The sequence below is a fragment of the Carcharodon carcharias genome, chromosome 21 (assembly GCF_017639515.1).
Source record: "Carcharodon carcharias isolate sCarCar2 chromosome 21, sCarCar2.pri, whole genome shotgun sequence".
NCBI lineage: Eukaryota > Metazoa > Chordata > Chondrichthyes > Lamniformes > Lamnidae > Carcharodon > Carcharodon carcharias.
In genome coordinates, this window is record NC_054487.1 from 29,444,124 (window position 1) to 29,472,058 (window position 27,935).

The following is a 27,935-nucleotide window of genomic DNA, read 5'->3' on the forward strand; positions in this document are numbered from 1 at the left end:
TTCTTTCTGTATGTGTGATAACTTTGCTGGATTTAATCTATAAGGATGTTGCCTTATTGAAATTGAAACTTCTACACTCACATCATGTATAGCTAAATCTGTCCCTCCCACCCCCAGCTTATTCCCACAAATAGCTTTATATGATTGCAATAGCTTCGCTAAATCACTTTGACATTTGTCTGGAAGGTAACTTAATATTACATTTAAATTTTCAAGTACCTCCTCATTATCCAATTTGATTAGAGAAAAATCAATTTCAGAATCCTTCATTTCTACCTCTTTCTCCTTATCTACCACCATTAATGCTTCCTTTTGGTCCTCTTCCCTGTCAAAGTACTTTTTAAGCAAATTTACATGACACACCCTCTGCTTCTTTCTTCTATCTGGAGTACTTATTAAATAGTTTACTTAACTCAGTTTCTTTTCAATCCTGTAAGGCCCACTAAACCTTTCCTTTAATGAGTCACTCAGTACTGGTAACAGAACCAACTTTTTCCCAGCAACAAAACAATGAGCTGTGGCTCTCCTATCTGCCTTCACTTTCTCGTTGTGATATTTTTACATGTTCCCTATCTAACTCTGTTAAACCTTTCTCTGAAGTTTGATACATAATCCAGGAGAGTAGTTTCCGAATTTTGTTCCACCAATTTCTCATGAATCAATTTCAGTGGTGTCCTTACCTCATAACTATAGAGTAATTCGAAAGGACTAAATCTAGTCAATGCATTAGCAGCATCCCTAATAGCAAATAACAAAAATGGAATTTCCCATCCCAATCCTGCGGATAGTCCTGACTATACACCCTCATCATAGTTTTTTTTTTAAGTATGATGCCATCTTTCCAAAGCCTCTTGTGATTCAGGATGGTAAGCTGTTGACTTAAACTGTTTTATCTCCAAACTGTTCATTACTTTCTTGAACAGCCGTTACATGAAATGTGAACCCTGATATGATTGTATTTCTTTTGGTAAAGCAAATCTTGTTAAAACATTTAGTCAACTCTTCCACAATTCTCTTTGTTGTTATATTTCTCAAAGGCATCACTTCAGGAACCTCATAGACACATCCATTATTGTCAGTAAGTACTGGTTTCTACTTTTAGACTTAGGGAGGGGCCCTACACAATCAATCATGACCCTAGTAATAAGTTCTTAAAATGCTTGAATTGGAATTAAAGGTGCTGACTTAATCACTGCATGTGCTTTCCCTATCACCTGACATGTGTGACATGCTCTACAGAACTTAACTACATCTCTATGCAATCCAGGTGAATAAAAATGTTTTTGTATTTCACCTGTGTCTTTTTAATTCCTAAATGTCCCCCCTTTGGAATTTCATGAGCTATTCTCAGGATCTCATTTCTATATCCAAATGGTATAACAATCTGATGTACTTCCCTCCAGCTTTCATTTGCTGAAACTTGATACAGCCTCCAATTTCTCATTAACACATTATCATTAGGGTAATAATATTCTGGAATACATTCAGCCCCTATTTCTGAGTGAGCTATATGATATAACTGTTTTATTTGTGCATCCTTTTTCTGTAACTCTACCAACTGCCTTTGAGCTAAACACCTCAGTTACATTATATTCCATTCTTTCTTCCTGAACAATCTTATTAAAGACAGTGCCAGCTAATTGAATTTCAACACCTTCTCCCTGCCTTTCAACTTCCTGTTCCTCCTGTTTCAACTTGTGAGCTTGTGACCTTGTTACCACACAATCTGGAAACAATCCAGGATGCTCTCTCTGCAATACTTCTGTTGAAAACACCTCTATAGGCTACTCAACTATGATAGGCATTACCCATATCTGCGACCCAACTAGATCATCACCTAAAATAAACTGAACCCCTGCAATGGCCAATTGCTCCACTATTTCAACAATCACCCCACCTGTTTCCACTTACTCTTTAAATTTACCTTCAACAATGGAATATGTTTAGCATGTCCATGAACCCCACTTATTATCACCTGTTCCTATAATACTGTCTCTGAACAACAACTGTCACTATCCTACAACATTAAGGATTGACTAGCCTCTGTGTCTCTTAAAATGTTAATCTTTACCTACACCAACCTGTACACATGAAAAGACTTCCCCTTCACACACAAAATCTTTAAACATTTCTTCAACCTGCTCCTCAGAACTCCCTTGGGTAAATTGTGAACACATTCCCACTTCTTTACTTATCACTGATTCTTCCTGTTTTACCTGTACACAAACCACTGGTTTTTGTCCTGCAACTGAACCTCAGAACCCACAGTACTTTTACTTCCAGGGCTTTTTGCATTCCAATAGATTTTCCCTGTAATTTCCAACACACTGACTTCCTGTGCCCAACTTTATTACAATGAAAACACCTCCATTTTTGAGTGTCACTTCTGCCCTCAGCACCTTCCTTTTTAGTCTGAGAAAAAACTTGCTGGGAATTTCCACCTATTCCTTCTCTTCCCTGACTAAGCACCTTCCTTTCGCCTTCCCACTTTCTATCCTTCTCTGATTTCAAAGGGTGACAAAAACAAGGTTTAGATCTATGCACTAACTCATAATCATCAGCTATATCTGCTGCTTGTTTTACCGTTTTAACCCTCTGTTCCTTCACATGAGTTCTCATTACTGAAGGAATTGAATCTTTAAATTCTTCCAAAAGAATTACTTCTCTCAGAGCTGCATATGTTGTCTCTATCTTTAATGCCTGTATTCATCGGTCAAAATTATTTTGTTTTACTTTCTCAAACTCAATATAAGTCTGCCCAGACCGTTTTCTCATATTCCTAAATTTCTGCCTGTATGCCTCAGGAACCAACTCATATGTGCTCAAAATAGTTTTTTTTTACCACATCATAATCCATTGATATTTCTTCTGACAGTGAAGCATAAACCCCATGTGTTCTACCCACTAACCTAGATTGTGACAACAATGTCCAGTTTTCTTGTGGCCATTTCATCTATTTAGCTATCTTCTCAAATAAAATAAAGAACACCTCCACATCTCTTTCCTCAAACTTCGGAAGAGCTTGCACAAGTTTAAACATCTTCCCACTGGGTTTTAGGTTAATGGTTTTTTCATCATCAGAACTTTCCTCTACATTTGATGTCTCTTTTTTAAAATCCAGCTTTTAAGTCGGTACTCTCCATCGTTTTCTTTCACTCTGTCCTCCATTGTTAATTTTTCCCTCTGGAGATCAAGCTTTCACATTTCCATTTCTTTTTAAAATAACCTCTCTTTTTCCCTTTCTTTTTCTGCTGCCTCTAGTTCCAGTTTTTAAATTTCCAATTCTTTTTCTTTTGCCTCCAATTCAAGTTCTTCAGTTTCTTTGCTTGTTCAAATTCAAGCCTCTTCATTTCTAACTGTAATCTCACTACTTCCAGCTGTGACTCACTAGTGTCAGGTATCACTTCCAACTTTAAATGTTGTGCTATCACTTCAACTATGCTTGCTTTCTTTGCCCAAATAGATAACCTCAATTGTAACTTATCTGCCAACTCTGTTAAATTACCCTTAGATACTTTTTGTAACCCAATCAGAGTTATATATACTTCCAAAAATGTTTTAGCCATGGATGCAGACATTTTTGCAGTCTCACCACTTTAAAAATCCCTCACAACAACTCCTGAATTCAAAGTGCTTCTCATAATTGTAACCTTAAAATTCTCAACCTCCAAACCAATCGAGGAGCTTCAAAATTCCCGCAAAGAGCCCCCAATTTGTTATGATGCAGCAGATGACGTGTGCCAGGCAGATCAAATCAATGAAGGAAACTTGATCACACAGTCAAAACGATTTTGCAATTTGTATTTTATTTCAAGATGTGTGCCCTGAATTCAGTAGTAATAAGTCCATCAAGATCTAGAGTTGTTTTTTACAAAACTAAATTAAACATTTATTAACAAAAAAAGATTTCAAGCACACACATAGTCTACAAACAATTATTATAATAACCCCTAAAACCCCTAATTAATCTAGCTTCAAGTTACGCCCCTGTTAAAGCAATGATAAAAAATAGATTTAAACAGATCCAGGCAAGTTAAACACAATACCCTAGACAGTAGAATTCAAAGTGGCTTTTCCCAGTGTTGGTTTCTGTAGACAGCAACTTAATGCATAAATACTGGAGGCTTTTCACACTTCTAGTAGATTTTGCAATGCCTTCCTCTCTGACACATAGCCTCTTCTCCTTTATACATGTTTCTCCCTTTTAATGCAAATTCCATTGTTCCCATATGTCTTTGAAACTTTACTTTTTCATAATATAAATCTATTCATGGTGCTAATATCGTCAGTAACACACTGCTTGCCCTAGCTTTTCTGGCTAGGTGTAAAATCCTACCATCTCTCTGAAGTTCAAACCACCCCAATTTATCTAAAAATGCAAATTCTCCTCACCTCACATTTTAAAACTTCAGCCATATTTTCCCATTTAGCATTTCAAACCTTTTGATGAATCAAAGCCTCCAGTCAAGCTGCCTCCAATTCAATTAAATCCCACACACACACACAGACACACATACAGAAGCTATCCAAACCCCACTATTAGCCGACTTTTACAATAAATCACAATAATATAATACTTTTGTGACACTTGCTCGATCAATACATTGGTGACTATACATACATTTCTATAAACCTGACAAAGGGGTGGGAATGGTCACCCTTAACAAGTATAACTATATCAACAAAATGCACGCCATTCTTAATCACGGGTCAAAATTCACATCTATTAGACCTGCTGCTCAACATGACTGGGCAGCCTTGCTCAAAAGCTAAAAAAAAGTGCTTGTTAGGTAAGAACAACCAGCTGCCAGGTGATACGTATGATAGGATTCGTCCTCACAGTTCACTGCATCTATATACGTATGGGCTGCCCAAGACACATAAAAGTGATGTTCCTTCATGCCTATCTTATCTATGACCAGTTCTACACAACATGAATTGGCCAAATGGTTGGGTAAGTTACTACAACCAGTTTTGAGCAAGTTTTCCACATACTGGTGAAGTATTCCTTCACATTTGTGATGACCATGCAGGATTTGCATATCAATAGCAATGCCATGCCCATGTACTCATTTGACACTGCTAGCCTATTCACTAATGAACTGCTCAAGGAAGCCATAGACATTTGCGCTGCAACACTCGATCATGGTGATCTAGACCTGCCGTCATTGTGTGAATCAGTATTCATTGAACTTATGAACTCAGCAACTTGCGCAGTTGAGTTCAGTTTTAATGACACCATAGACATGGGATCCTCTCTAGGCCCAGCTCTCACAAACATCTTTGTCGAGTTCCATGAGAAATGTATCTTCGATGGAATGACACCCAACCTGCTACCCCTTGCAAACTTCCGACATGTAGATGATAGGTTTGCTATATTTGAACCCGCAGTTGCATGTAAGAATTTCCTTACACACCTTAATGGGTTCAATCCTACATTCAAATTCACCTTTGAAATGGAGCAGTCAAATGAGCTCCCATTCCTTGATGTGCTATTTAAGAAATCTGCCAGAGGGTTCTCTACTATTGTCTACCACAAATTTGCCTTCATGGGTTAATATAAGCGCTGGGATGCCTATAGATACATGACCTATAAGATTGGCCTTATCGGCAACCTTGTAAATAGGGCCCGAGCCATTTGCTCACCATGCAAGCTTGATGCTGAAATAGGGCAAATCAAAGCCATCCTGCGAGAGAGTGGTTAGCCTGATCAAATCATTTCTCGCTGTATATCACGCAAACTCATGAACGGGCCTAAGGCCACCGCTTTTGGTCCTGAAAGGCGCCAGTCAATTTCAGAAGGATTTTGGAAGGATAAGGCATCTCAAAAAATTGAGCAACAGCTGCAGTTAGCCATTTCACGCTGCTACTATACAATAGCAACACAAGTGATGTTGGCCACTAACAGGATGCTGCCATCAAGCCAAAAAGACATTCTGCCTGTCACACAGGTAAGTAATGTGGTACATGAATTTCAGTGATGATATGATGTTAGGTATGTAGGCCGTATGTCCCAAAGACTGGTGGATCATATCAAACAGCATTTCCCTTCAGCTGTTTGCATCAGGCAAGATATGGTCCATATCCAACCAGCCCGTGCTTGCAAAACTCAAAATACAGTGTCCAACATTCTATGTGATTCCCTGATTGGACCGCATTTGCCAAATAGCCGTGTTTGTGCTAAGAATAACGCTGACAACTAATTGAAGATGATCAGTCAGGCTTGCAGTGTGGTACACTTAACGCATGCTGGAAGCTGCATGTATTAAAACAGGGGGCCCTGTTCTTTGCAGACAGAAAGGACATGTACAAACACTGTGTATGTTTCAACTAATCAAAACATGTGACAGCCACTCATTGGTTAATTTTCCAGGGCAGTGCCTTGACCTATCAGACCTGCCTGTTTTGAATTTAAACAAAACTTGGCAGTTAACTGTCAGTCATCAGTTAACTGATGCATTCTCCATGGCAATACTTTTACCAATGAGAGTCCACTTGCCAACCAATCAGCACTATCTTCTAAAGAAGTATAAATTGTTGTTCCCTTTATATTTGGTATTCTTACAAATTGTCCTGATGAGTGCAAGACGAAAAGCTCCGACAACGTCTTTATTCAGCAATACTCAGATAGCCATTCTTAATTTGTAAGCCAGGAGTGTAGGCAGATTGCTTAATGGTAGAGGCATCAAAGCTGAGTCCACTGCTGTCCTCGTCCTTGTTGCGCATGTGTCCTAACCATTAGCGATCATAATTATCAACAACAGAAACTAAGCACATTTTCTACAATCTGCAGATGCTATAGCCAACTCTAAAGCACCTATACATCTCAGCTTGATGAACTAGTTCAACGCAAAGTGGGGATCAAAAACTGGCCTTCCAGAATCACAAGGCTCAGCATCACAGCATATACTGTATTTATCAATTCAAAAATGGGGAGATGCTCTTTGTTGAACAAAGTACTTTTTTGGGCTAAAAGATTTCTTTGTAAAACACCTACATTGTTATGTGTTAAGGGAGATGAGCACCAAAGAACAAAATTTATTTATGTTATTAATTAGGCCTGTCCATTGTCAATACAAAAATGATTCTCCTTGGGCTCCTGGAGCATTATGCTTTATCAAAACATTTTTACATTATATGGTCTTTTATAGGAACACAGGAAGAGGAGAAGGCCATTCAGTATGTCAAGCCTGCTCCACCATTCAATATGATCATGACTGATCGAACACTTCAATGCTTTTTACCCACATTATTCCCAAAACTCTTTAAGTTATTGTTAATCAGAAATCTATCAATCCATACCTTAAACATGCTCAATGACTGAGCTTACATAGCCCTCTGGGGTAGAGAATTCCAAAGATTCACAACCCTCTGAATAAAGAAATTTCACCTCATCTCAGTCCTTAGTGGCTTCCCCCTTATTTTGAAATTGTGTCCCCTGGTTCTAGACTCCACAACCAGGGGAAACATCTTACCTGCATCTACCCTGTCTATCCCTTTAAGTATTTTGTAGGTTTCAGTGAGATCCACCTCTCATTCTTCGAAACCCTAGAGAATATAGGCCCAGTTTCCTTTTCATCTCTCTTCATAAGACAGTCCCTTCATCCCCAGAACAAGTCTAGTGAACCTTCGTTGCACTCCCTCTATGGCAATAATATCCTTTCTGAGGTAAGGGGACCAAAACTGCACGCTACTCCAGGTGTGGTCTAACCAAGCTTCTATACAATTGAAGCAAGACTTCACTACTCCTGGACTCAAATCCTCTTGCAATAAAGGCTAACATTCTATTAGCCTTCCTAATTGCCTGCTGTACCTGCATATTAGCTTTCAGTGACTTATGGACAAGGACACCCAGGTCCCTTTGTACATCTACACTTTCTAATCTTTTACCATTTGGACAATACTCTGCACATCTGTTCCTTCTACCAAAGTGGATAACCTCACATTTTTCCACAATATATTCCATCTGCCATGTTCTTGCCCACTGACTAAGTCTGTCCAAATCCTCCTGTAGCAGCTTTACATCTTCCTCACAACATACATTCTCACCTAGCTTTGTATCATCCGCGAACTTGGAAATATTACATTTGGTCCCCACATCCAAATAATTGATAATATATTGTGAACAGCTAGGGCCCAAGTACTGATCCTTGCGGGACCCTGCTAGTCACAGCCTGCCAATGCGTGAACAACTCATTTATTCCTACTCTCTGTTTTCTGCCTGTTAGCCAATCCTTAATCCATGACAGTATATTGCCTCCTATTCCATGTGCTTTTATTTTGCTAATCAAACCCCTATGAGGTTTTATCAAGGCTTTTATCAAAAGCCTTCTGAAAATCCAAGTATACTATGTCAATCGACTCTCCTTTATCAATTTTGTTAGTAACATCCTCAAAAAACTCCAAGTTCATCAAACATGATTTCCCATTCGCAAATCCATGCTGACTATGCGCAATAAGATCATGATTGTCCAAGTATCCATTTATCACATCCTTTATAATAGATTCTAACATTTTCCCGACTACTGATGGAAGGCTAACATGTCTGTAGTTCCCTGTTTTCTCTCTACCTCCCTTATTAAATAGTGGGATGACATTTGTTACCTTCTAATCTTCAGGAATCATTCCAGGATCTATAGAATTTTGGGAAATGATCACCAATGCATCCATAATCTCTATAGCAACCACTTTCAACACTCTGGGATGCAGAATATCAGGACCCAGGGGCTTATCAGCTTTCAGTCCCATTAATTTCTCCAATACAACCTTCTTACTGATACTAATTTCCTTCAACTCCTCATTTCCCCTACTTCCTTGGATCTCTAAATCTGGGACATTTCTTGTATCTTCCTCAGTGAAAATATACACAAAGTAATCATTTAGCTTCTCTGCCATTTCTCTATTCCCCATTATGAATTCTCCTGACTCTGCCTGTAACGGACCCACATTTGTCTTAGCCAAATGCTTCCTTTTTACATTCCTATAGAAGCTTTTACAGTTTAGTTTATGTTTTTTTGCTAGAGTGCATTCATATTGTGTTCTCCCTTTCTTTACCAGTTTCTTGTTCTTCCTTTGCTGTATTCTAAAAACCTGCCAATCCTCAGGCTTACTACTACTTCTGGCAACTTTATAAGCCTTTTCTTTTAATCTTATACAATCCTTAACTTCCTTTGTCAACCACAGTTGTCTGATTTTTTGGATTTTTGCACCTTGAAGGAATGTAAAGGTGCTGTAAGCTATGTAATAGTTCTTTGAGAACTATCCATTGCCTATGTACCGTCATACCTTTTAATGTATTTTCCCAATCCACCTCAGCCAATTTGTCCCTCATACCTTCATAATTTCCTTTATTCAACTTTAAAACACCTGCTTCACCTCACTTTCCAACATAATGTAAAATTCTATCATATTGTGGACACTTTCCCCTAAGGGTTCTTTTACAATAAGATTATTAATTAGCCCTTTTTCATTACATAACACTAAATCTAAAATAGCCTGTCCTCTCGTCGGCTCCTCAACATACTGCTCTAGAAAACCATCCCTAACACACTCCAGAAACTCGTCTTCCACAGCATTAGTGCTCAATTGGTTTACCCAGTCTATATGCAGATCAAAGTCACCCATGATTCCATGCTACATGCTTCTCTCATCTCCTGATTAATACCATGCCCACATTACCACCACTGTTTGGTGGTCGATAAACAACTCCAACCAATGTCTGCTTTTCCTTTGCTGTTTCTTAGCTCCACCCAAACAGATTCCACACATTGTTCTTCTGATCTGAGATCCTCCCTTACTAATGCACTGATCCCATCCCTTATTATCAGTGTAACTCCATCTCCTTTCCCTTCTTGTCTGTCCTTCCTAAACGTCGAATATCCTTGAATATTCAGTTTCCAGTCTTGGTCACCATGCAGCCATGTTTCTGCCACGGCAATTATATCATACCCATTTACCTCTATTTGTGCTTTTAGATCATCTACCTTATTGCAAATGCTGCGCACATTCAGGTGGAGTGCCCTTACTTTGTTTTATTGACATAATTTTGCATTTGAAGCATACTCAATGCTCTGCTTTGTTTCTCCTGCCTTCTAGTCTCACTACTACTTCCTGTTACCAACTTTACTTTCTTCCAATTTGGGCCACCCCTAAGTTCCCACCTCCCCCAACAAGCTAGTTTAAACCCACCCCAACAGCACTAGCAAATCTCCCTGTAAGTATATCAGTCCCAGTCCTGTTAAGATGTAACCCATCCAGATTGTACAGGTCCCAATGCCCCAGGAATCTGATGCCCTCCCTCCTACAGCAGTCCTCCTGCCACGTATTCAATCGACCTATCCTCCTATTCCTATGCACACCAGCATGTGGCATTGGGAGTAATCCTGAGATTACTGTTCTTGAGGTCCTGCTTTTTAATTTCCTTCCCAACTCCCAAATTCTGCTTTCAGTGCCTCATCCCTCTTCCTACCTTTCAATAAGAAAGAGTGCAGTCCTTTTGTCGGACAGAAAAAGGGCATTATCTGTTTGTTCAATATTTTAGATGGCACACCAACAAGTTGTACTACAGCCAGGTCGGCTTGGCCTAAATAGCCAAGTGGTTATGGTACTGGGTTTGTAACCCCAAGATCAAGAGTTCAAATCTCACAATGGCAAACTATGAAACAATGTAACTTCATCTGAAACAGATGGAAACGGGTTTGTACTCGAAAGAGTTACAGCCAGGTCAAATGGTTTTCAGTTCCCAGCATTTCCAAAATATATAATTTGACCCCTATGAAATCCTTGAATTTTATTCTATTCCCCAGTGTGCAGTGGAGGCTGGGTCATTGAATATATTGAAGGCTGAGTTAGACAGATTTTTGATTGACAACTGAGTCAAGGATTATGGGGGACTGGCAGGAAAGTGGTGTTAAGGCCACAGTCAGATCAGCCAAGATCCTATTAAACAATGGAGCAGGTTCAGTGCACTGAATGGTCTACTCCTGCTCATGTTTCTTATGATCTTATAACTTTTTCCCCTATTTTCCCAACAATACAACTATTTTCTCCTGGAAATAAAGAGGTGTTCATGTTTGCAATTATGTTTCATGAAATATTGATATTTGTTTCCTTTTTGAGTTAATATACATGAGCAAAGATAAATCTTGAACATTTTGAAGAATATCTATGGAAAGGATTGGAGCACAAAGAGGGCTGTTGTTTGATGTAATGAGGCAAGATGTGTGAAAGGCTGTGATTCTATTAAAACTATTACTTCTTATTACCCCTATAATCCAAGTATCAATTTTTTTCTACATTTTTAGTAGTTGATGCATACATATCAGCTTAGGGAGCCAGCAAAAAAACACTGACCAATAATTAAAAAACTTGACACCAAAAAAAATGACAGCCCCAAAACAGCCATGCCTTATAGTATATGAAAACAAAGTTCAACGAAAAGTGGAATTTGGGCTTGTTGGATAACTGCAGGTATACCCAACATCTCATTATTTTTGTGGCAAAGAAGAGCAAACCACACTTTGCAGCAGTGGTGAATTAGGAGATGACTGAGGCTGAATGTGAGTGCCAGTATAAGAGCGGAGTGAATGTAAGTCTTGAATTCATGATCCAGCAGGAATTCAGGACATGCCCCACACCAGTAAAGGTTCTTATCTTTTCTGACATTTAAGTCTAATCTAATTCGGCCTATCACAATAAATTACTTCTGCTAGGAAGATAACATATTTTAAATATTATAGTTTGTAGGGACTTAAGGCTTTCACTGGAAGTTTAGGTTCTGATGTTATTTTGTAAACTGAAAGCTTCTGCAACTTGTACCTGCAGTAATCCTATTAACAGTGGATTTCACATTCAAGAGGCAAAACTGAGGCATTACCACCTAGTCACTACCCCAGATTCTAGATCCAATGGCAGTCCAGAGGCAGGTGGGGTATTACTTAGTTTTATAATATGCTCATAAAGCAGCTTCAGGAGGAGTTAGACTGAGTCAAATGACTGGATTTTCATCCTATAGGTGGGTAGCAGTAGTCAGGAAATTTCCCAATTTGTCAAAGCCGCCCCGGGAGAAAGTGCCTGCAAAGATTTTCATTACAAGAGGGTGGATGTGGGCTGCAGTCAGGCCAGTAGACTCAGGAAAGAGCTTGGAGGCAGCCACAGAGTCTGTCAAGTGCTGAAGCGGGCTGGTTAAAAGGCTTGCCTTGGCACTGTGGGACTTTGACCCAGTTATAATGGAAAAAGTAAGGCCTCAACACTCACACTCTTTGGCACACACACTCAATTGCCTCATCCATGACACCTTATGTCCCTTTAGCCAACCCCCACCATGGTCTCTCAAACACCCGTGCCAAGGTATGTCCCCTATCATCTGCTATGGCCCCATGCCCATGCCAATGTATGCAACCACCCAACCCCCCATGACTAGTATGGCACTTCCATGCCCTGGGCTCTCAACCAAAGATACATAATGAGGCTTGGCTGAGAGCCTAGAAATCCATTAGCCTGTTGAAACACTTAAGTCTAAGGGAAAACACTGCTTGATTGACAGCTCATGCTCTCTGATCTATGCTGTCAATTGTACAATGTTTATTAACACAAGATAAAGAGGTTTCAAGTGCTTGCAGTTTCTGCTATCGATAATTTAAAAGGTCTAGATGATTGACACTTTTGGCCTGTAGTAAAAAGGAATTTTTTTTTTTAAAGTGGAAAGTTATGATAGGGGATGCCTATCCCCGCTATGGAACCGGCCAGGTTGAGAATGCAAGGTGCGGGCTCGTGACCCGAACCAGCCCACAACCTTAAAAGGCTCTGGTGAAAATCCGAAACTCTGGGAACAGGGTCAGGAATCCTGGAATCAGGTCCCGGATGCCAATTTTAAAGATCTGCGGAATCTCCCTGGCTCCATGAAAATCCAAGCCAGTGTCACTGAAATAAAATCCTAGATCCAAGCTCAAAAACTAATACTTAAACATTAAACTGTCATTTCCAAACTTAAAGTCAATTCCGTTAGGTGGAGAGACTAGAGAAGCTTGGTCTGTTCTTCTTAGAGCAGAGACAAGTTAGAGGAGATTGGATAGAAATATTCAAAATCATGAAGGGTTTTGATACAGTAAATAAAGAGAGACTGTTTCCAGAAGGATCAATAACCAGACAACACACAGTGATGTGGATAAAAGGAAAGAGAAATAGGAAGACTTACATTTATGTAACCAGCTCCCCCACCCCCCATCACATCGCTTAGTAATTCCTCAAAGCTCTTTGATTATAATGAATCATTTTGAAGTACAGTGACTTAGGCTGGAAAATTAGACTGCCAGTTTACACCCAGTTGGATCCTAAAATCACACTGAATAATCAGTTTTTGCATTTTTGGTGGGGTCGTTTGAGGAAAGAACATTTGTTGAGACATCTTCCTGCACTTCTTCGAATAGTATACTGTGATCTTTAGCATCTAGCTGAAGCATTGGAACAGACAGGGAGGGCACGTTTTAATACCTCATGCAAAGAAGAAGTTATTGACAATACAGCGCTCCCTTGGTACTACCTGCAGTGTCAACATAAATTATGTGCTCAAGTCCTGAAGTGGGGCTAGACCAAATAACCTATTGACTCAAGAGACAAAGATTGAGTCAAAAGGTCAAACAGGCATTCACTAGACAATATTATTCCTCAGGTTGATTCTACCAATTAATACACAAGTGACACAATTGCAAATGCATGTCAACATTGGTTCCACCCATTAGCTAAATATTCTGTGCAACACATAGTTTGTGCCAATTCTGTGACTACAAATAAAAGCCTCATTAAACTCATCAAATGATTTCAATCATGAAGCAATGGTGCTGAGATAACTTCTTTTATATAAGATCATATACAAACTGTTAGAGTAGCAAATAAAAATGAGATGTAAAAACACATTTTTGTGATGTTTGCCATCTTAATTAATATTGCCAACATTCCCCTGACTGGGTCATTGCTTATCCTTCTTTGAATACATTTACCTGTTTCAAATGTTTTTGAAAAGGTTTTATTTTTTTTTTAAAAATCCTAGAAAGTCACCTTTCCATAATTCCCTAATCTTTAATTAAAAGTTTTCATAACTGATGTAAAATGATCAAATAAATTTTTGTGTGTACGTTTGTAAAAATGAACACCGCCTGAAACTTCTATGTGTGTGCTAATATTCATTTTAAGCAGTGCATGAAAAATATTCAGACTCTCACAAGCATAATGGGATAATAAAATGAAATATTGGACTTACTTAATCTAATCATTAATTTAGTCATTTAATATACTTAACAAATCCTTTCTGTCACATGCATCGGACTGGCATTTACAAAACAAATACTCTTTGAAGATATACTGCAGATAACAATCTGAGGATTGTATCTGCTAATTGCAAGTTGGCAGATTTCTCTTACCATAAAGAATGTCATTTGGCCCATCTTCCCATAGAAACTTATAGTTCCCACATCACAGCATCTGACTAGCTCTCAAATAACTCAAAATTATAGAAGATTAACTTAGAATAATGATATCAGTCATTGCAGTTTCCAGGAACTTGCTTGATTGACTTTGGAGTTTTGATATAAATTTCCGAGTTTTTCTTCCTAAATTGGCGAAAGGATTTTTTTTTTGGTCTGTGTTTTTGCCTCTCCAACCATTGCTTCACTTGGGAGATGAAATGGGGTTGGTGCAATGTGTAAATTGCACCATGTCAGAATGGGACATGTTTGATGAACAAGTTGGACTTTTCTTGTCCTTTTTCATGTGTATGTATTCTAGTGTTTTGGCCTCACTATGAAATGACCATTCCAGGTAATGATCATGTTTTTCATGAAGTAATTAACTGCATCAGTCCTAAACTTGCTATTTGGTTGTTTACCTTCATATCTTCTTGTCCAGCATTTTCTATTCTGCATAGTATTCTATATATTTCCATTAGGTCTCCTCTTAGCCTTTCTTCCAGAGAAAAGATGTCCAACCTACTCAATTTTTCCTCATAGTTACATCCTTTAAATTCTGGTAATATTCTTACAAATATTTTCTGCACTTTCTCCAGTCTCTCTCAACCTCTCTATTATCTCATCATAACTTGTTCTGGTATTGTCTTAGTGAATCTCTTCTGTACTCTCTATGGTCATGACATTCTTCCTGAAGTAAGGTACACAAAATATTCTAACTGCGGCCTCACCATTGATTTGTACAGGTTCATCATCTCTTTGCTTGACCTATTAACTAAAATAATTTCTGCTTTTCTATTTCTTTTGAAATTTTACCATTTAGTCTGTTTGTCTTCATTAATCTTTATTAAAAATCTATAACTTGCCATTTCTCCACATCAAATTTCATCTGGCATTTACTTCCCCAATCTTCATCCTCCTGAAATCACTTAAATCTCTATTTCTGTATGATATACAAACTTTGATATTGTGCCCTTTATTATCTAAATTTTATATCCAAATCTTGTGTTTCTCTGGTTGACATGATGTGTAAAGTGTGTTATTGTAGTGGGTCGTGTGTAGTGGTTAGTTTGCTTGTCAACACTTGCTTTCAGCTCTCATCACTGGCTAATGGTAGCTAACAGTACAAACATTGTAAAGAGAGCCAGGTGCATAAGCCTATCCCTACCAGTACATAAGGCTTGCTGATGAAGAGGCTAAGTAGCGCCTCCCCATGGCAACATACGTAAAGTGGGTACCAGGTTAAACTACAGGGGATTTGGAGGAGGCCCTGCCTCCAGACATATGGCATGCAGGCCCACCAGCGTGTGGTTGAGTGCTCATGAACCAGACCCCCTGCTATATGTAAATAGCCTCATGACTTGTAGGTGTCTTTGGAGAGAAGAATGCTAAGGGAGTAAACCTCAACAGAAAATCTGGATTGAAGTTCCACAGGCAGTTACTTGTCAATTATCAGGCAGCCTTCTAGCAATACCTGCAACAGAGCTGGTACCAAACAATACTGGTTTTATCCTTTCCTTTGGACAATACTAGTAATGTTGAGAAGAGGGCAGCGGGGGACGGGGGATTGGGGGGGGGGGGGGGGGGGGGGGTGTGGGTGGTGATGGTGAGAAGGTGGGGGAACTGGGTTGAGGGAAGAGGGGGGAAGTGTCCCGATGCTGGGGCAAATCAGTGTCTCCAAATTCCAAATTGCTCAGGGCTCTGCCCAGGAGAGGATACTCCAGCTTTGTGGTTTAATGTTGACACAACACAGGAAGAAAAACAGTTACTGGCTATAAGCTCTCACTCGATTGCTGTAGAGTATGAGGCCGAGAGTTGCTTCTGAGGGTGGGACAGATCATTACGTCTCATTGGAGAGCTACCACCTGCCCCAAGCTGGGCATCCTCTAATTAGGTGCTGTCCTGCCAGGGCCTGCTTGCTTCAATGGGTGCTTGGAGCTTAGATTGGCGGGTCAATAATCTACACACCAGGAAAGGCAGACTCAGCAAAGACAACACCAGGTTTTTGCATCGCAAGTTGGAATCTAAGGACCATGCGTCCTGGCCTTACTGATGACTTTCTGCAGGTTGGTGACGCATGCAAGCCAGCTGTGATTGACAAAGATCTTACCATGCTCAATGTGGACATTGCTGCACACCAAGAAACTAGGCTCACTCAAAGTGACCCTTTAAAGAGAAATACGACATTCTTCTGGAAAGGGAAAGCCCAGAGGCAACACGAGAACATGGAATGGGCTTCACAGTAAAAAAACACGCTATTTGCAATGATTGAACCCCACCCCCACACAGACGATTCAGAGAGACTCTTAGCCTGTCAATAAGTGTGGGCCCACTTAGTCTCATGTGCATCAATGCCCTGACACTCACCTCTATCCGATATGTCAAGAATCAGTTCTGTAAGACAATTGACGCTATTATTTGCAGAATTCCCAGCACCAAGGCATTAAACGAAAGGAATTCAACGCAAGGGTAGATACTGACTAAACAGCTTGGTCAACGTGCACAATGCATCAGGGATTCAGCAAGGTGAAAGAAAATGTACAGAGGTTGCTGAAGCTATGCTGTTACCGTTGACTTTGTATGACAAACAGCTACTTCCAAACTAAGCCATGCCACAATGTGTCCTGGAGACATCAGAGATCATGCCACTGGCACCAGCTAGACCTTATCATCATCACCATCAACTGTGTCTTTATCACTCGCAGATATCACAATGACACTGACCAGTCCCTGGTGTGCACAAGGTCAGGCTTCAGCCAAGGAAGCTATACCACCAAGAAAAACGATTGTCTTCGAGTCAACACTTGTCGTACCAGTAACCAGAAAGGATCCAGGAATTCTTCAACATCCTTGATCAGGTTCTCTCAATGCCAAAGTGCAATGTCAAAGTGGAATCATCTGCGCAGCACCATCTAGAATAGAGTCATAGTCATAGAGTCATAGAGGTCTACAGCACAGAAAAAGGCCCTTCAGCCCATCGAGTCTGCGTCAGTCAAACAAGTACCTAACTATTTTAATCCCATTTTCCAGCACTAGGCCCATAGCCTTGTATGCCATGGCATTGCAAGTGTACATCCAAATACTTCTTAAATGTTATGAGGGTTCCTGCCTCTACCACCCTTGCAGGCAGTGAGTTCACCCTCTGGGTGAAAAAATTCTTCCTCACATCCCCTCTAAACCTCCTACCCCTTACCTTAAATCTATGCCCCCTGGTTATTGATCCCTCCACCAAGGGGAAAAGTTCCTTCCTGTCTACCTTATCTATGTCCCTCATAATTTTATACACCTCAATCATGTCCCCTCTCAATCTCCTCTGCTCCAAGGAAAATAACCCCGTCTATCCAATCTCTCCTAATAACTAAAACTCTCCAGCCCAAGCAACATTCTGGTAAATCTCCTCTGCACTCTCTCTAGTGCAATAACTTTACACTCACTGCATATGGAAACAGAGCTCAGAGGAATGATGACTAGTTTGAGGCTTATTGGACTAAAATGGACTCAGTTATCGCAACCAAGAGGAGAGCCCTCATGAACTGGAAGCAAACCTCCAGCAAAACCTAGATGCTCTCAGAGCTGCCAGAAACAATTCTCAGCAGACTGTTCGGCACTGCGCCAATCAATACTGGTTGAAACTCTGCAGCAGCATGCAATCTGCTGCTGAATCTGGTGATGCTAGAGGGATGAATAAATGAATTAAGAAAGCAACTGGCCCAGCAGCAAACAAATCAGCCTCCTTGAAGACAAAGACAGAGGTGATCATCACTGAACCTAGCAAGCAGATGGAATGGTGGATGGAGCATTACCTCTGACTTTATGCAATGAAGAATGTTCTCACTGAAGAAGAAGTTCTCAGCCTATTTCAGACTTCCCTGTCATAGAGGAGCTGAACAGTGAGCTCACCATAGTAGAGCTCAACAAGGCCATCAACCATCTTGCCAGTAGTAATGCCCCAGTAAATGATGGCATTCCACATGAAATCATTAAAAGTGGAAAACACCTTCAGCATAGCCATGAAGTTTTGTGTCTCTGCTGGAAGGAAAGATGTGTGCCTCAAGACATGCATTTTGCAAACATAGTCACCTTGTACAAAAACAAGGGGAAAATCACAGTGACTGCAACAGTTTCAGGGGCATCTCCTTGTAAAGTATTATGAGGAAGGTCTTTGCTTGTGTTGCTCTGATCAGAATGCAGACCCTGGCATCACACGTCTATCCTGAGCCTCAATGTGGCTTCAGAGCTGGCAGATCCACAGTGGACATAACTTTCTCACTTCAGGAGAAGCGCTGCAAACAGCACAGACCAGATTGCCTTCAGAGACCTCACCAAGGCCTTTGACCTCGTTAGCAGAGACTGACTTTTCAAACTGCTGCGGAAAATAAGCTGCCCTCCTGGACGTTATTTCTTCTTTCCACGAGAACTGTCAGTTACAATGCAGCAATATAAGACATTTTCAAGATTAGCAGTGGAGTAAAGCAAGGCTGCTGCATCTGGTGCCAACTCTCTTTGGCACATTCTGCTCCGTGCTGCTATTGTACATCCGATAACTCAAATGAGGGGATCTCTCTGCATACCAGAGCTGATGGCAAACTGTTCAACTTGGCAAGACTGCATGCCAAAGGCAAAGTATTTAAAGTCCTCATTTGTGAGCTGCTGTTTGCTGATGATGCCACACTGACATCCGATACTGAAGTTCACTTGCAGCAGCTTGTAGATTGGTCCTGCTGGGCCTGCAAGGAGTTTGGACTAACAATCTGCATCAGGAAGACCAAAGTTATGCGCCAAGATGTAGAGACTCCACCTTCCACCAACAACAACCACCTCATTCTGGAGTTTGTCGGAAGTTTCACATACCATGGATCGACAATCACCAACATGTCTCTTGATGCCAAAATTAGCACCAGGATTGCCAAAGCCGCAGTTATATTTCAAAATTGTGAAGGCATGTTGGACCAACAGTAAAGGATCTGAAAATATAAAGCTTCATGTGTACCAGGCTTTTGTTCTCAGTGCCCTCCTTTGCAGTAGCAAGGTATGGACAATTTATGCAAGCCAAGAAAAGCTGCACAGCTTCTGCTTCTGCTGTCTCAGATGAATATTGGGCATCTCCTGACAAGGTAGAGTGCTGAATATGGATGTACACCGGCATACAGAAATCCCTTCCAGGTTTGGCCTCTTAAATCAGCGGCAACTCCATTGGCTGAGTCATATGCACCAAACCGATGACAGCTGCATTCCCAAAGACATGCTCTATGGCAAGCTTGCTATCGGCACGAGACTAACTGGTCTCCTCCACATCTGCGATGTGAAGATATCTGCAAGCAAGACCTCAGAGTTGATGCATAAGAAGTCCTTGCTGCTGTGTAGAGTGCCTAGTGACAAGCAGTCAGGAAGGGTGTGGAAAAAGCAGAGAACAAGGGAAATGTCCAGAAGGCGGAAAAGAGAGCCTGGTGGAAGGGAAAAAAATCAGTCGCCCTCAGGCCAATGTTATTCATTTGTGCCAGCTGTGGAAGGGGATTGCCACTCATGAGTTGGCCTCCATAGCCACAACAGACAATCTTCAATCCAAAAGTGGCATACAGCGGCTGCCAAACAAACTTTTATTCTACTCACTTGGCAATACAGCTTAGTATTCTGTTTACATTTTGATTGCCACTTTGTAATGAATGGACGTGCTTAGATTCTTCCAGATTTCTTTCAGCCCGTCCCCTACCTGGTTCAGAACCATTCATTGAGCATTTCTCCAAGTGTACAATACCGTGCACTTATTGAACCTTGCCCACTTGTAAATTTTATCTAGATCTGCTACAGTTTCCTAATTGTCACAGTAGATTTGATAATTCCTAACCTATTGCTTAAGATCATTTGAAAATTTACCAAATTCTATCTTCTTTGTAAAATTGGGCCTTTAAGTAGAATTTAGTCTAGGCGAGCCCACAGAAGCATTCAATTTGATATATCTCCCAAGTTTGAAATAGCTCCCCCAATTAGTACCTACTGCTTTCTCTCTTTGTGCCAATTCTTAATTTCCCATAAGGTATAGCTTACATACCTACTCCCTTAAGCATCTGAAACATTGACGTAGAACTTTATCTAAAGTTTAGATATAAATAATCAAAATTGTCGATTCTGCAGGTTACTTCTTCAAAACAGTCAAGAAGGTTTGTCATGCAGGATCTTTCCCTTCAAAATTTTAAATATTAAAAGCAGTTATAAAAATTTAATCAAGCTAATAAATATTGAAGTTTTCTAAAATCACACTTCTTATTAAAAGCACTCATTTGTAACAATATAAGACACTCATTTATGCTCAGAACGTGAGAAATGACCACAATTGTTGCCCATCCCCAGTTGTCCTGAGAAGTGATGGTGGACCATCTCCTTAACTACTGTCAGCCTCCTGATGATGCTGTCCCTGCAATGTTATCAGGTCTGGGAATTTCAGGATTCTGAATCAGAGACAGTGAAGGAACAATTATATAAATATGTTCATGTCAGGATAGTGTACAAGGCAATGATGTTCCCACAACATTGTTGCTCTTGCCTTTTTTTAATGGTAGAAGTCACAGCTGATACCATTCTTACAACAGGATCTACATAACATCAAAATTTGGGCAAATAAGTTGTAGAGAAGTGGTAGACAACATTTGCATGATATAAATTCCAGTCAATTACCATTTGAATAAGAAATAATCCAACCGTTTCCCAGATATTCAACTATTATCATTGAGTCTCTCAACATCAATACCTTGGGAGTCACCACTGACTAAAAGTTTTACCAGCCATATCAATACAATAGCTACACAGAGGCTGGGCGCTCTGTAGCAAGTGGCTCAGCTCCTGACAGCTCCAAGCCTCTTCATCATCTACAAGTCTCAGGTTAGGAGTGTGATGGAATACTTACCAGTTTCCTGGATGAGTGCAGCTGCAATAACACTCAAGAAGTTCAGCACCAGTCAGGTCAGAGCAGTAAAACATTTAAAATTAAAAACACATTTTTTGAAAGTTACTTACAGTGCAGGGACTTGAATCTGAATAGTAATGGATTTTGGTGAAACCACTTTGCATTGATATGAAAGTGGCAATTTAACTGCACTGTAATTAATTTTTGTTTGGGTTTTATAAACAAAGCATGGAGTACAGTTAAAATCAGATGATGTCAACAAAATGGGGGTAATATCCATTGGCTTCACATGTGTTTAAAACTCTAGAAATGTTTGTTTTATTTTGGTTTGATTATTTGAAGTAGCCACTATTACACAGAAAATGTTCACTTTTAATATTTCACCTGTTTCTAGTACTGTTCAAGAGTCCTCATTGACTTTTTGTCTGCTAATAGCATCATTTAACTAGCATTATACTGCTCATCAAACTCATGAATAAAGCTGAACATCTTATGAATTCAAGATGTTCAGATATACCTTGGACTGAACTCACTAGTATGCTCATGAATTCAACTACTTATGTTCATTAACACACATGTACACACACATATACACACAATGTTCCAATTCACTCACATGCTTATAGGTCATTGAAACTAAATGGTCTGCATCAATGTAAACAGTGTGAAACATAATTCAGATGTGAAATCACCCAAAGCAGACATTGGTAAAAGATATAATCTAACACTGCTTCAGCTTTACAACCCATTGTAGCACAAAATGAAGTTTAAATGTTGCAAGGGCTCCAAGCTTCATTTTTCAAATTCTTATCATTAAAAGAGAGCCAACAGGACAGTCTGAGTACATTAAACCATTATCAGCATTTGAACACTAGTGAGTGAAGTTGTTCTGATACAGGCACTTATAACTTAGTTTTGTACAATGACTTATAGAAAGTAAAATATCCCAAGGTGATATCCCAAGGTGAAAGAAAAATATATGCCAAGGAAGAAGGGAAGAACTAAGAAGAGGAGGAGGAGGAGAAAGCAGCAGAGAAGGAAAAGAAAGGAGGCAAAGGGACACTTACCATGCTTACCATGTATTCAAGACATCCCAAAGTGCATCACAATCAATTAAGTACTTTTGAGTGATAACAAGCATGGTTATAAAGATAGGTTTTGAGCAGAACATTGTGAGGAAGTTTATAAAAGTGCATAGAAAACTAGCACAGCAAAGAACCTTAGAGGTAATTCCAAGGCTGAAGGGTACAGATGGGGTTCATGGCTGGAGAATATTGCAGAGGTATGAAAGAGAGAGGTCAGGCAGGGAATTATAAGTGAACATTTTGATTCAATGCTTTGGAAAAAATGGGGTACAATGCAAGTATGCACTCTGCCATAAACTATTAATAAAAGCTAAATTCTGGTGTGCACATTTCCTCACACATTTGGTATCATACATATGAAAATCAAAAATCTATCTGTTTCTCTGGTTGCATCAAGATTGTTTCTGTTATGGTAAAACTAAATAGGGAAGCTACGTGTTCATGTGACTTCACCAGGAGTTTTTTTTTGTCTTAGTGTTTTCCCCTTCCATACTGAAGCTGACACAAGCTGATGCACATTTTACAGATACCAGCATCACATGCACACCGCCATTATTCATGTGTACGTCCAGACAAGAGGTGCTGGTAGGTTTCCCTGATCACTGGTGGCAACACAGCTGAGCCTATTCTTGTACTGACCCAACATTCAGACAAATACACTATCCAACAGGAGCTTAGCTAGTTTTCTCTTCTCAAGCCTAGGAATGTGAACGGAGATCCCCACACCAATTTGGTATTGGCTGGGAGATTGAATCTTGATATCTCTGGTCTGTATGATGAAATTTCACTCCACAGTTCCAACTGATCCAGGTCAAGATGTTTGAATAATAATAATACAAAAAGATGGCACAAGTTAATCAGGATTTGTGTATCGGTATGGTACATTGAAATTGAGTAATTGGAACAGGATTTGTGTGTAATGGGAGGACTGGTGATAAATTAGAATTGGGGCACTCGATCAAGATTTCTGTATAACCGGAAATGGATGATACTTTGTGATTTGACCCACGGATTAAACAAACAGTTATCAATCATTTGGGCGATTAACTTTTTTGTGTCGATCATTGCTTTACAATCGAAATGAATTAGCATGTTATGTTGTTCTTCTAACTGATTATCGTACGGAGCTAGATAACTGTTTTAAACATTGCGAGGAAAAGTTTTTTCCGCCGAAGTTTCAATGTGGCCAGGAAGCACCTGCAGTAACAGAGTTCTGCCAGCGAGAGGCAACATTTGCTACAGGTTAGCTTTGGGGTTTCAGCACTTTTTGAAATCCGATCACGCGAACTCGGGAAGTTGTGCGGATGAATGAACTTGGTGTTGCATCTGAGGAACCTGGGTACGGCTGGCTTCCTGGAATCCCCCCTTTTCCTTTATTTTGTGTTTTGCTGCATGAAATTTGCCCACTCACATATTTCAAGCTTCGTTAATCTGACAAAAAATGACTCGTAGTGGGTTCACTGGAGTGCACATTACAGAGCTATCATTTCAATTAATGTCTCACTCAAAGTTATGCTGATTCACTGTTACTGCGTGGAAAATACCCGATGCTAAACGATTTGTTTACACGTACTTTACCTAGCAATACAGACCGTGCCTGCTTACAAAGTATGACGTGAAATAATCGATAATCTTTTCAAAATCTGCGTGACTAGATGTTGTAAAAAGAATGACGGGATCACTCATGATCTATATTAATAATAGGTTAACCATTCAAGCGGAATCTATGGATCCAGTACAATTAGTTTCCCATTTTTAAAAAAATCATAACGACGAATAGCGAGTGAGCGAGCACACGCTGAGAGTAATAAGCTGTGGAACAAAACAGCCGCCGCCAGTTTCTTTCTGTTCTAGTTCTCTAAAGGATTTCCGAAGCCCCAGTGATGCTAAATGCCGTCCTTAAACTACGCTCAGCCCTGAGTGTAGGTTAGGAGCCTGTTGGTGAGCCGAGAAGGCAGCGGTAGTGTGCCGAGAGAGGGAAGCTCTTTATTCGGAAAGAAAAGGGAGGGAGTCTTGTCTGGATGAAGGCCCGCAATCTGACTTAACACAGATCTGGTTTGAATCAATAAGAACCAACAACATCATCTCCTTTACTGACTTTATCTGAACTATTTAAAATACTTACACACTTCACCTATCTTTAGTTTAGCATGGAACTACACGTCGGGAAATAATTTATTTTTAAAGGCGGTAGAAGTTTGTGTTAAGTACTCGACGGTGTCCATTCATTTAATGTAATGCTTCTACAACTCAAAAAAACCCTTGACTTTAACCTTATTGGAAGTTACGTCGGGTTCCATGATGTTTAGCACCAACCAGCACGTTACTCTCGCGCACTTAATAAGCACGAATGTAACGGTTGTTCTTCCAAAGCCTCCCATGAAAAATGTTATGAAATCCAACTTTCCCGGAAATTTCCTGAGCTGGCCGTTTCTGTGCTACGCGACATTTTGGAAGCCGTATTGCCGAGCTCGGCGGCTGTTTGTTTAAAATGCTTTGTGAAGTAATTTAATCAGCCAGAAGATGTGCTGGAGCCAGGGTCTGATCCGGACAGATTAAAAAGCTGTCCCCCCCCCACCCCCGCAAAGGGAACATTAGCTAAATCAGCTGGGGGGGTGGGGGGGGGGAATGCCTCGCCTCCCCTCCCTTATACACACACAAATGGATCAATTTCATGGATTGTTCCCCGATCACTGTGACCGGCAGAGATCGCCTGTCACTCCTTATGGTTCAATTTAAACACAACTTAATGTTTTTATCTGTTCCAACCATATAACAACCGCCAGGCACAGCTAGCCTCTCCCTTCGCCACTCAGCCAAAGCCTACCACATTCCAGCTGTAAGGCACATGTGTGTCAATGTCAGTTTCCAAGGAGAAACTGATTTCTCCCATGTAAAATTGGTCGCTCGCTTAATGTTTTTGTCTGCTGTCAGCAACCGTAGATATTTCTGGGGAGGGTGGTCGAGGATCCAAATGCCCCCCGAATGAGAGCCTATGAGTTAATCATCTATTGTCTCGAAAACCACCGACAGAAATTTTGGTACATACAACTGCCACAGGTAATGTAGTATATAGAAAAAAATCAAGTTAAACAGAAATAGGTAGGATAAACAACATCGTGCACTTGGAAAACTAGTTCATAAACTCGGAGGATGAACTAAACATTTTTTAAATGTTCTTATAATATTTGAGCAAATGTATGGAATACAACAAGGTAAATGGTCTGTCAAAGCAACGCATTGCATGAACTAGAAGAGTTTTAAACGGTACAGCTCAAATTCAACTGAATTCTGCTAAAACAGATATTTGCTCTATAGCGGCGGCTCCTGTTCCAAGTCCATTGAAATGATAGGTTCCATGAATTATATTCCAGTCAGATTTTTGAAGGCGTGAACTCCGATGTAAAATAACAGCGACAGATGCATTAGAGAAAAGGAAAATGACATTGGGGAAATGCGAAACTAAATGCAGTATGGGGGAAAGGTAACATAGGTGGGCTGAGTGATAAAGGTATCTTATCAATGTTCTTTTTTAAACCCAAACACAAGCTCCAAACAAGGTAAAACAAACACCTACCGAGGAGAACAATACTGCACTCGCTCTGCAACATTCTGCTGTCAAGAGCAAACAATTAATAGTAACAATAAGATCATTTTCAGCACCAAACTAACATTTTATCTTCACCCATTTTCATACCTCGCTTCAACAAAAGGAACAGAATGGTGAACACTCACCTGCATTTTCAAGGTCAGATTACGGGATAAATATCCAGGCTATTGGACTTAATCAGAGTTCCTCTGTTGTGCTGTTTAGAATAAAACTCTCTGGATGAAGAAGCCAACAGAGCGACCACGAAGCAGTTGGTTCTCAGGATTCCAGGGCAGTAAGAGGAATGGAGCTGGCTTGTGTGAGCATGTTGCACCTGTTATTGAAACTCTTTCAGGTTTAGGTCCATAACTCCACACACCAACACCAGCACATGAAGAGTTCTTCCAATCCTTTAACTCCTCTAGCTCTCGATTCCCCCTCACACAGAGTCGGCCAACTTCTCCGCTCTTTTCACTGCAATTCTGATCGTTTCCGTCCTGTAATACCTTTATCACTTTTGTCCTTTTACTGGAGTTAGCTTTAGGTTTTGCAAGCTTGTCCTTCGGTTTTATATTTTATTTACAACGGGCGCAGGCTAGTTTACCTGAGAGACAATTATTTTTTTCAAATCGAGTGTCACTTCATCAATTTGTGTATTTTTGTTTGCCAGCCTTGTCCTGTCAGAGCCCGAGTCTGTTGTAACGCGCTTCAGCCATTTCACAACCGGCTGTCACAGGAATTGCTTAAGAAAATGCTGAAAACGTGAATCCACTTGAAAGAAATCAGATCTTTCACAAAAGTACTTTCTCTCTTTGGTGTTCGGTTTGTTTTTTCAGTAACCTTCTCCGACAGCAAATCGATTCAATCCCCACTCCCAGAGCTCCCAGCTGCGATCACTTGCCTCTCTTCTCGAGTTCCCAGTTTCCACTAACGGGCTATTTTGGTCCACACATGCACCCCTCAAGTTGACAAAGTAACACATCCAGCAGTCCAAGAATTGCGTTCAACCAACGGCCACTCTCAGCCGGGAGCAGGTTAATCTCTGCAGTGCACTAATGGTTGAACATGCAAACTTCTGCAAAGCATTGCAAAAGTTTTCAAAAACTTTTAATGTTGCCTTTTTAAGAAGAAACTCCGCTTTATCTTGCTGACGCTTTTTCTCTCTCTCTCTCACCCCCTTTGGATCAGTGAAAGTTCGACTCGTTTCTGCCTGATCTTTGTGCAGGAGACGTTGTCCTCGCCTTCGCTGCCTCTGTACTGAGGTTCGGTGGCTGGAGGTCAAGCTGTTTAAGTTGAACAGAGTCGTTTCGCAAAGCGCTGCTCCCGAAGTCCGACTTAACACTGCTACCTGAGACAGAGAACCGCGCCTGCGCACTTACCGCCTTGCGCACAGCCAATTGGCAGGTTAACGCCTTAAAGCGGGATTGTCCCGGATCTCAAATGTAAAGTAATTCACAACAAAACTCATATAGTTTGATTTAAACAATACACGAGGGGGAAGACAGAGTTAGCATTGGTACATTTTATCAGAGTTAAAGCTGCAAAACAATTAGGGATGATTAGTTTCTGAGCTTTGTAGTGACCTATTTTAGGTATTGGTCGTGTTTTAATGTTGTGTACAGTCTCCTCAACAATGCAATAAGCAGGAAATAATACGCGAATAAAGCAGTTTAAAATAATATTTTTAAAATATTTAATTATCACAAATCCTCCTGTCACCCCTTCTCCACGACCCTGTACCGCCCACATTCCCTAAATCATCCCAACTTTTTCACTTATCTACCCTGTTCACTGCCTGTGGCAGAGTTTTGAGACTCGATTTTGCTTAAGTTTCTTTGATTCTCCAATCTGATGTCGTCACTGTCATTTGAAATCTTTACCTTTCATTTTATCCGAGATAA

The 27,935-nt window shown here is 40.3% G+C and overlaps 1 protein-coding gene across 1 annotated transcript in view; it reads right to left on the reverse strand.

Moving 5' to 3' along the window:
- Positions 1-27,361, reverse strand: part of wnt5b (wingless-type MMTV integration site family, member 5b) — a 147,231-nt gene extending 119,870 nt beyond the window's left edge. The window contains exon 1 of the mRNA XM_041216407.1: positions 26,181-27,361. Within this exon, the coding sequence (XP_041072341.1) occupies positions 26,181-26,186 (6 nt within the window). The 5' untranslated portion in view covers positions 26,187-27,361. The remainder of the gene's footprint in view (positions 1-26,180) is intronic.
- Between the last annotated feature and the right edge of the window lie 574 nt (positions 27,362-27,935).